The sequence below is a fragment of the Trichechus manatus genome, unplaced genomic scaffold, assembly GCF_000243295.1.
Source record: "Trichechus manatus latirostris isolate Lorelei unplaced genomic scaffold, TriManLat1.0 scaffold00069, whole genome shotgun sequence".
NCBI classification, from domain to species: domain Eukaryota; kingdom Metazoa; phylum Chordata; class Mammalia; order Sirenia; family Trichechidae; genus Trichechus; species Trichechus manatus.
In genome coordinates, this window is record NW_004444005.1 from 3266019 (window position 1) to 3275249 (window position 9231).

At 54.9% G+C, this 9231-nt stretch overlaps 3 protein-coding genes across 3 annotated transcripts in view; 1 reads left to right on the top strand and 2 right to left on the bottom strand.

Moving 5' to 3' along the window:
- Positions 1-2744, top strand: part of CD63 (CD63 molecule) — a 3238-nt gene extending 494 nt beyond the window's left edge. The window contains exons 2-8 of the mRNA XM_012556575.2: positions 209-285; positions 1195-1383; positions 1559-1633; positions 1735-1830; positions 1944-2081; positions 2321-2404; positions 2584-2744. Of these exons, the coding sequence (XP_012412029.1) occupies positions 220-285; positions 1195-1383; positions 1559-1633; positions 1735-1830; positions 1944-2081; positions 2321-2404; positions 2584-2649 (714 nt within the window). The 5' untranslated portion in view covers positions 209-219 and the 3' untranslated portion in view covers positions 2650-2744. The remainder of the gene's footprint in view (positions 1-208; positions 286-1194; positions 1384-1558; positions 1634-1734; positions 1831-1943; positions 2082-2320; positions 2405-2583) is intronic.
- A 771-nt stretch (positions 2745-3515) lies between these two features.
- RDH5 (retinol dehydrogenase 5) lies at positions 3516-7290 on the bottom strand. Its single transcript, XM_023734583.1, has 5 exons — positions 7284-7290; positions 6389-6734; positions 5928-6186; positions 4227-4390; positions 3516-3939 (listed from the first exon to the last, which is right to left on the bottom strand). The coding sequence occupies exons 2-5, from the start codon at positions 6696-6698 to the stop codon at positions 3716-3718; spliced, it is 957 nt and encodes a 318-aa protein (XP_023590351.1). The 5' UTR covers positions 6699-6734; positions 7284-7290; the 3' UTR covers positions 3516-3715.
- Positions 7291-8078: 788 nt separating this feature from the next.
- The window catches only part of BLOC1S1 (biogenesis of lysosomal organelles complex 1 subunit 1), a 4459-nt gene continuing 3306 nt past the window's right edge, over positions 8079-9231 (bottom strand). The window contains exons 3-4 of the mRNA XM_004379964.3: positions 8476-8608; positions 8079-8286 (exon numbers count right to left, since the gene is read on the bottom strand). Of these exons, the coding sequence (XP_004380021.3) occupies positions 8176-8286; positions 8476-8608 (244 nt within the window). The 3' untranslated portion in view covers positions 8079-8175. The remainder of the gene's footprint in view (positions 8287-8475; positions 8609-9231) is intronic.

Below are 9231 nucleotides of genomic sequence, written 5' to 3' on the forward strand. Positions count from 1 at the left end.
AGGCACGGTCCTGGCTTGGCGGCGGCCGCCCCCTTCCCGGGTGCCGCGGAGGAGAGGGGGCTGGGAGACTTGGCTCCGACCGCGGGCTTCCGGGTGGGAGGGGCCGGGAATGGGGGCCTGGCTGGGAAGGCCTTGAGGGCCGGCCAGGAGTCCGGAAACCAAAGGCCCCCTTGGCTGCTTCTAACCCCACGCTCTCCCTTTGCCCCAGGGCCGGCAGCCATGGCGGTGGAAGGAGGGATGAAATGTATCAAGTTCTTGCTCTACGTTTTTCTGCTGGCCTTTTGCGTGAGTGGAGAGGAGGGGGCGGAGGTGGGGCTCTAGGGGCGCGCTGGGGCGCGTTAGCAGGGTGCGGGGAGACCTGGCTCCAGAGTGGTGAGGGCTGAGGGGCCAAGAATGAAGGCAGCTGTAGACCAGATGTGCAAGGAAAGCTTCGGGAACGGGCCGAAGACAGCGCTGTCACCCCTTCCTCCAGCTTTTGGGGATCTCTGAGGCTTGTTTGGACCGAGAATGGCCAGCCTGGGTGTGCAGCGCCCCCCGCCTAATCTCCCGTGGTACTTCCTGTCTGGTGACCCAACCACTTGTGATACTGGGCAGTGGGGCAACCAGCCAACGGCGGCCTGATGCTATCGCCTTAGGGCTTCTCTACACTCCCCGTCCCCATTCCTTCATCCCTCTCCATCTCCTCATTCCCCAGTCATTCCTCTTGGCTGCTTGGGGATAGGAGGACTCTGCCCACCTCAGCTTGCTCCTGGCTTGAGAGGTTATTGTTTGTTCAGGGAGGGGCACACCACCTTTGCCTCTTTGCTCCTCTCAGCCACAGCTGATAGGGCTGGGGTGGGCACTGGAGGATAGTGAGGGGGCAGTTCCAGGAAAGGACCAAATTAGGAACCTTGAAGGCAGGTAGGAAATCACCAGCTTCTAATCAGGAATGTGTGCCCTGGGGCTTTCTGGGCACCTCTTTTTGCAACCTGTGGTAGAAGAGCTGCTTGAAGGAAGGGATGGCTCCTGACTCACTGTTCCTAGAATGCCTTGAACAACTCCTCAGCCTTCACTGTGGGGCAAGATGGGCCGCCCCTCCACAGTCAAACTGGGGTTGCATGAGGTCAAGTCTGTCTGGGGTGTACCCTCTGCTCTCCACCTGGGAGGGCTGCTGGGGTATGGGTCTGGCCTAACCCTGACCTACCCTCCTCTCAGGCCTGTGCAGTGGGACTGATCGCTGTGGGTGTGGGGGCGCAGCTCGTCCTGAGTCAGACTGTTAACCAAGGGGCCACCCCTGGCGCCCTGTTGCCTGTGGTCATCATTGCAGTGGGTGCCTTCCTCTTCCTGGTGGCTCTTGTGGGCTGCTGCGGGGCCTGCAAGGAGAACTACTGTCTTATGATTACGGTGAGTGGGGTATGGGGCCAGCATGGATGCCTGGTACTGTTGGAAGGGCCATTTCTTTGGAAGGGGCTGAGGAGGGTGGGTGAGGTGGAAGACAATTGTTGTGAGTATTCCAGGGACTGGGCTGGTGCCCATTACTCATAGACCTCAAACTGACTCCTGTCCCTTGTGCCTGCAGTTCGCTGTCTTCCTGTCTCTTATCATGCTGGTGGAGGTGGCCACAGCCATTGCTGGCTATGTGTTTAGAGACAAGGTAAGCAGAGAGTAAGGGACGGACTTGCCTCTGAGGCCTGGCTGCTCTAGGATCCAGGTGCCCTGAATTCTGACCTCAACAGTGCTCCTCTGCATTTCCAGGTGATCTCAGAGTTCAAGAAGGATTTCCAGAAGCAGATGCAGACATACCCGAAAGACAACCAAACGGCTTTGCTCCTGGACGGGATGCAGCGAGACGTGAGTGGGGTTGTTGGGAGCAGGGGCAGTGGGTGGGGTGAGAGGATTCTCATCTCCACCCTGAAGGTGGAGGCGCGCTTAACAACTTCTCCCTCATCTATTCTCTTCTCCAGTTTAAGTGCTGTGGGGCTGATAACTACACGGACTGGGAGAACATTCTAGTGCCCAAAGACAGAGTTCCAGACTCCTGCTGCATCAATGTCACTCAGAGCTGTGGGCTTCATTTCAACGTGACGAATATCAATACCAAGGTAGGGAGAAGACTGAAATAGTAGGGACTTGGGAAACCTGGGAAATGTTTCAGGTGAGTGATCAGGGATGGAGGTAGACGGGTGACGCTCTGGGGAGTTGGTGTCAGGGATGGGGAGGGGATCTGGAACGCTAGGGGTGTGGGGAAAGGAACAGAGGCTGGGGAAGAAACAGATGGACCAGGGGAGGTGGGTGGGAGATTTCTGATGGTGCTCTTGCCTTTGTGCCTGCTACCCTTCAGGGCTGTGTGGAGAAGATTGGGGGCTGGCTGAGGAGCAGTGTGCTGGTGGTGGCTGCAGCAGCCCTGGGCATTGCCTTTGTGGAGGTGAGTGGTGACTTGGGCAGGGGCTGGGACTCCATCCAGGGCATCTGCAGAGGAGGGTGTGATCAGGTGGTATTGGCCTGGGGAGGGGAACCCTAGGTGTGTCTGAGGCCCTTTGGCTACATCTGGGGTATCTTGTCCTGAATCCTCTCCACCTGCCTCTCCATCATCTTTCCTTCCAGGTCCTGGGAATTATCTTTGCCTGTTGCCTCGTGAAGAGTATCCGAAGTGGCTACGAGGTGATGTAGGGGGTCTGGTCTCCTCAGCCCCCCTTATCTAGGGGAGTGGGGTAGTATACCCCAGGTTTTTCAATTAAACGGATTATTTTTTCAGACTGAAAAGATAGTTTGTCTTCAAGAGTGGTACTTAATCCCATCCATCCCCTCATCCATATTCCCTGTCCTCTGGGACTTTGTGGGAAGCAGCAGGCCTATTTTAGGGAATGTTTGGGAGAAGAGGCTGTTTGCTGAAGGCATTGGATGGGCTGGCAATGGAAGAAGTGGGGACCTGGAGGAGGCTGTAGCCCAGTGCCCTCCCTGTCCACCTAGGTTTGTGCCACCAGACTCAGTACTGAAACATTCAGAAAGCCATCTCCTGCGTAAGTCAAAGGGAGTCCCCAAAAAGGTCCGGCCTAGGAGAGCCCAGCCCACATCTACTTAGGACATCTTCTGCCTGGCCTCTGGCCACCCCTCAGGGCCCAGCAACCCCCCTCCCCCAGCAATCCTCAAGGGGGTGTGGCTCCTTTTAGGATGTTAAGTATTTCCTGACACTTGTGTGGTTAGTGTCCATCCTTGACTTAGATTGTGATAGTGGGAGAATTTAAGTGAATGCTGCTTTTTCTTCTATGAAAGCTACCTAGCCTGGCCCTGAGCCCTCTTCAGCTCCCCACTCCCCTTCCACCCAGAAGAAAAACAGATAAAATCATTCCCATTCCAAACCCTGAACTGCAACGTTACTGAAGTAGGAAATAAAGGAAATGTTCAAAAGTGCCCTCTGGTGGCCACTCCAGGGGTAGTTGCAGAGGACGTCTGTAGATGCGAACAGTCCCATCGCGCTCCGCAGTGGGTACTAGTTGTTTTGCCGGCGGAACAGGCCCGTGGCCTTGGGGAAGTCAGGTTAGGGAGGTTAGCAGTTAAATGGGGTCAGTCTTTCACTTCTTCTCACCTATTTTTTTTTGTTTTTGTTTGTTGAAACAATACACATTTATCGGGTGCCTACTGTGTGCCTGGCACCAGGCAGTTCCAGGGCAGCGGCAGAAATAAGTCAGACAGAGTCTTGGCTCTTACAGAACAATCTCTTGCTGGAAGGCTGGATTCAGGAGACTGCCTGGGCAGGCTTGGGAAGGACCCAGGTGAGCACAGCATCCACCAGGCTGGCTGGTAGGTAGGAGGCTGGCAGCCAGAGCAGCTTGGCATCCCAGCCTGGGCTGTAGCGGGTTCGGGGGTGACGGGCAGTCAGGGCATGCTCCAGGCACCTGCTCACCTTGGTCAGGTCCGGGTCACAGAGCAGGTTCATGATACACTGCTGTACTTTCAGGTCTGCAGCCCGGTGGGGTGGTTGAAATCAGTGTCCTTCCCCTATTCCAGCCCATGTCAGACCCTGTCTTCTGGGTGCTGCTCAGTGGAGGTGGAGGGCTTCTTAGTTCCCCCTCCCAGCTTGGGGAGTGGGCAGGCTCCACACGGGCTGGGTGCTTCACTGTGACATCCCATTTACCCTTCCCCTCCCCAGCTGCCCTGCCCAACTCTTCCCAGCAGGCTGGTGTGGGCTGGCCTTCCTGGCACTCTCACTTCCCTTCATACAACCCTGCGTGGGCCCAGCTACTCACACTTAGTGAGGAAGGCCTCTCCATACTGGGCTTGCATGGCAGAAGGAAGCCGCGCCCAGCAGGCCTGCAGGGCACCCTCCAAACTCTCCAGGTTGGTCACGGGGGTTCGGAAGAAGCCAGGCTCCACGATGGAGACCCTTACACCAAAAGGAGCCATGTCCCGCCTGGATGGGGGTACAGAGAGGGATTCTGGGTTCTTGTCTTATGGGGAGGGCAAGCTAAGCTGCTGGGTCTTGACAGTGAAGGAGGTCCCTCCCTGCTACGCTGGGAGTAGGAGAAAATGGGACAGAGGGAGGTATTTTTTGAGGGTTGTTTTCCTTTATTTTCTTCTATGATCTAGAAGAGTGATGAACACATTTTCTTAAAGGGCTAGACAGTTAACATTTTAGGCACTGTAGACTTAGAAACAAAGTTAAGGATATTATGTAGGTACTTACGGAACTATTTACAGTGTAAACATTTAAAAGTGTAAAACTATTCTTAGCTTGTGGGCTGTAAAAATACAGGTGGCTGGCTGAATCTGCCAACTCCCCATCTAGAGGAACCCTGTGCCCTAGCTTCCCAAACACATGGTTAAGTCCTGGGTGCTGGATATGAAGGGTGTAGACTGTGGTATTTGCTAGGGGGTAATCTGATGGGGACAGTGGAGACACATCCCCCTACCCTGGCACAGATGCAGAAATCCAAGTATAAAATATGTGTTCTATGATGCTGACTGGAAAGTTAAAACCTGAGGGATAGGGACAAATGTAGACACTGAAATTATTCGCTGAGTGATGGGGACAGAGGCATCCTTCATTAAGAAGGTGGGCTCAGCTTGGGTGACTTCTGCTCAAAATTCAGGCCCTGTTCCCATGTCATGCTTTAATGATCCCCACAGGGATCTCCTTTGCGCTCCCATGGAACTTGGAACTTTTTTGGTGGGGGGAGGGGAGAAGATTATTTTTTAAAGAGGAGGGGCAGGAGAACATAATGACGAGGCTCTATAGGCAAGCAGACCCAAGTGTAAGTCCCAGGCACTAGTTGTATGGCATTGGATAAGTTATGTTACCGTAAGGGTATTAATAAGGTGCCCTGGTGGCGCAGTGGTTAAGCTAAGTGAAAGGCTGGCAGTTTGAACCCACTAGCCACTCCAGGGGAGAAAGATGTGGCCGTCTGCTTCTGTGAGATTACAGCCTTAGAAACCCTATGGGGCAGTTCTACTCTGTCCTGTAGGATTGCTATGAGTCAGAATTGACCCGATGGCAATGGGTTTGGTTTGGTTTGAAGAGTATTAATACCTGTTGGGAGAATTAAATGAGAGAATGTTACTTCAAGCCACTAGCTCACCATAAGAAATCACTGTTATTAACGGTAGCTTGTCTCCCCACTAGTAATAATACTAGGCTTTTTTGGAGCATTTACTGTGTGCCAGGCACTGTTCTAAGGGCCTTATACAAAGCTCATTTAATTCATAATACCCATGAGGCAGGTTTTCTCATCCCCATTTTGCAGATGAGGAAAAAGATGGGAAAAGAAAAGTAATCTGTGTAAGGTCACAAAGCTCTCACGAGAGGAAAGTTGAGATTTGAACCCATGAAGTCTAGCCCTAAACTGTCTGCTTGTAAGCATTACTCAATCTCTGCTGGCCCACACTAGCAGACACTTAATTGTTGAGTGGGCCGCCCTTGGGTTTGGAGCCCGGAGCCCCGCACCCCTCACCTTAGGCTGTCAGAGAAGGCCTCCAGGCCAAACTTAGAGACACAGTAGCCGCCGCCATTGGCTGCCAGGCGACCCAGGACACTGGTGACGTTGACTACCCGGCCATGGGCCTCTTGCAACAGGGGCAGTAGGGCAAGGGTGACCCCGATGGGACCCAGGGTGTTCACACTCAGCACCCGGTGGAAATCATCCCATGTCAGCCATGGTGTAGGCCCAATGATACCAGCCACACCAGCATTGTTCACCAGACCAAACAGCCCTGCGGAGAGATGAGATGACATAGGGTGGGTAAGACGCTCCACCAGCCTGTCTCCTTCCTGGGAGGACCTGAGCCCTGCTTTGCCCCCAACTAGTACAAGCTGGAAGCTTCCCATCTCCCTTGCAAGTGACCCTCCTGGGGCCACGCTAGGGATCAGAAGAAGCACCCACACCACGTTCCTGGTGGCCCCAGTCATACTCACCTGCTTCCCCAACCTGTGTCTTCACCCACTTGGCTGCCCACTGGACACTCTGGGGATCAGTGACATCCAGCAGGATGGTGTGAAGGCGGGAGGAGGCCATCCGCTGTAGGTCCTCAGCCCCTGCAGGGGTCAGGCAGCTGGCCAGGACACGGAAGCCCTGCTGGTCCAGTCGTAGTGCCAGAAGCCGCCCGAAGCCCGAGTCACAGCCAGTGATGAAGATGAAGGCATCGCTGCGGGGCAGGGTCTGCTGGTCCCGGAGCAACCACAGCACTCCCCAGACCAAGGCACCCAGCAGCAGAGGAAGCCACATGCTAGAGCCCAAGTGACCAGCAGGTGGTGGCCTAAGCTGGGCAGCAAAAGTGTACCAAGTTTATGTTGTCCCTTAGGCCTTTGCCCCTAGTATCCTCCCTAGCTGGAAGTCCTTCATCTGAGCCAACTGAGAAATGATTCCAGGGTGGCAGGGGAGGGAAGCCAAAATGTGGGCAGACCCTCGATTTGTTACTAACTTAAACCAGCCAAGCCGGGTCCTGCGTGCAGACCTGCTGTATGAGAGCAAAGGGACCTTCCTGTTTGCCGTCACCCTTTTCCTACAACACCTGGGGCCCCTGAACCCTCTAAATATAACCTGGGCCTTGTTTTTGGAACTAGGTACAGGGCCAAGAGCCTTGCATTTTAGTCCTGGTGGCCCCAAACTTACTGTGTGTGATGCTGAGCATCTCACTGTGTCTCTGAACCTGTTTTCTCACCTAGCAAGTGGGGCTAACACCCATCATGCCCGCCTCAGAGTTGTGGAGGATTCAAGAAGATAATGTGTGAGGAGGCACCTTAAATGCTCAAAGCTTGTAGTATGTTGCTAGTCTTCTCATAGCACCCTGACTCCCAGTACCCTGCTTACCTCCTCTGGGGGAAGCTGTCGGGTACTGCAGTGCTTGCAATTTCCTCTTTTGCTTTGAGACTCTGCTCCCAGTCTTGCGAGGTTCCCACACCAGTCACAGCTACTGCCAAAGTCCAAAGGGGGTGGCCTCCAGCACCAGGAGTATTAAATGTGTGTGTGGGGAGTGGGGGTTGGCTGGGGGAGGGGCTGAGGAGGAGGAGCCAGGCTGGCTAAAGCCAGTGGTTGGCACAGGCCAGGCTTGCCTGGGCCCCTTCTTGGCTGTTTCTCTCGGCCTGGGTTCCCAACCGCCTATGTCATGGTCTCCCAGGAGGAGAGAGCTGTCAAGGATGGCAGCTGCCCCCTCCACTGGTGACCCTGGACCTGCCATTCCTCCCCCTTCCCTGCCCCGAAGTGCCCCATGCCCAAGAGTTAATCTCCCACCTGGGCCTAGACTCATGACACTGCTTAGTACGAGCCTGGGAGAGGCCAGGAGCACGCGGAGAGGCAGGGAGCCAGAGCTGGGGCCCTGTTCTGCTGCCTGGTTCATTTCTCCTCAGCAGGAAACTGAAGTTCTGAATTGGGAAGCTTGGAGCAGGGGCCACTAGAACCTTCCTGTCCAAGGTGTGGGAAACTCCCATCCTCACTCAACAGGCATCTGTACCAGACTCCAGGCTGAATAGAGCTGGGATAGTAAGAGGAAGCTGGTTCCACCCTCTACCCAAAAGTACCCGTCTCCTCAGGAAAACCTTTGACCCCCCAACCCCCCGCCCCAAACACACACACACTGAGCTCGCAGCCCTTTGAAACACACGACATAGAAATGGAGGCTTGTGTTTTATTTTTGGTGCGGTCAGCCTCCCTCCTGCCCCCATGGGTGAGGTAGGAGGAGCAGGGTGGAGGAAGGGGAGAGGGGCTAGGAGGGGGCGGGCTGCAGCTGCCCTTTGTAGACATACTCCAGTGCCGTGGCAATAGTGCGCATGTCCAGCTCGATGCTCCGAGCCCAGTTCTCCACATCCCCGATTTCCTGGGGAGGGGAGAGAGGGTGGGAGCGCAGGCATCAGGGCAGGTAGTGTCTGGGAGCACTTGCCATCCACTCTCGGGAAAGGGCTTTCCTAGGTCTCATCCCGCCTTCCTCTTTAACCCCGGGTGACCTGATTGGAGGCAGCCAATGGGGGTCTCAGGCAGGGCGTGGTGAGTTAAGGGTGTGGCCCACCTTGAGTGCCTGATTGAAGTTCTCCACCATTCCGATCCACTGGCCAGTCTGCTTGGCAAACTGGGCAGCCTGGACCTGTAAGGTCTTCACCTCATGGTCCAGTTTCCTCTGGTTCATGTAGGCCTGGGCCACACTAGGGATTGGAGGAGAAAGGAAATTAACCCACCCAACTAGTAGGGAGTGGTCTCCAGGACTAATGTTCCATTGCAGGAGTAGGAGGCCGGCCAGGAGTCAGGGCTGGGGATAACCTCAGAATTCTGGCCATTCTTGGATGTGATGCAAATTGCTACCAGTACATGCAAATGAACCCAGCTCCTTCCCACTCTCAGGATTCCCAGGAGAGTTGAGCTAGGAGATGATTAGAAACATACCATCTCCTACCCCCACAAAGGAGTTTCAGCAGCTGGGAGGGGGCAGGGTTAACCTGGGGGGATATCCCTGAGGAAGAAGCTGGGATAGAGAAGGGGGTGTGGGGAAGCTGGGAAAATCCAGCAGTAGAGACACATCTGACAGCGATTGGAATCCCAGAGATCTGTCAAGAAGAGGGCGTGGCCTAGCTGGGAAGGGAAATTGAGCCCCTCCCTGAATCCGAGGTGAGCTGGGAAAGCATCCCCCTTCCCCAGGAACCCTGAGTCAGATGAGGGATCTCAGGGGTGCTTCCTGGCACTTGCTTTCCCAGCCCTTCTTTTACCCACACAGATGAATGAACACACACACACACACACACACACCCTCCCTCCCACACACACACACACA

Coding starts and splice junctions, on each gene's coding strand:
- RDH5 (XM_023734583.1), bottom strand. CDS start 6,698: ATGTGGCTTCCTCTGCTGCTGGGTGCCTTGGTCTGGGGAGTGCTGTGG. Junction 6,187..6,388: donor GACACAGGTTGGGGAAGCAG/GTGAGTATGACT, acceptor ATCTCTCCGCAG/GGCTGTTTGGTCTGGTGAAC. Junction 4,391..5,927: donor GCCTTCTCTGACAGCCTAAG/GTGAGGGGTGCG, acceptor ACCCCCATCCAG/GCGGGACATGGCTCCTTTTG.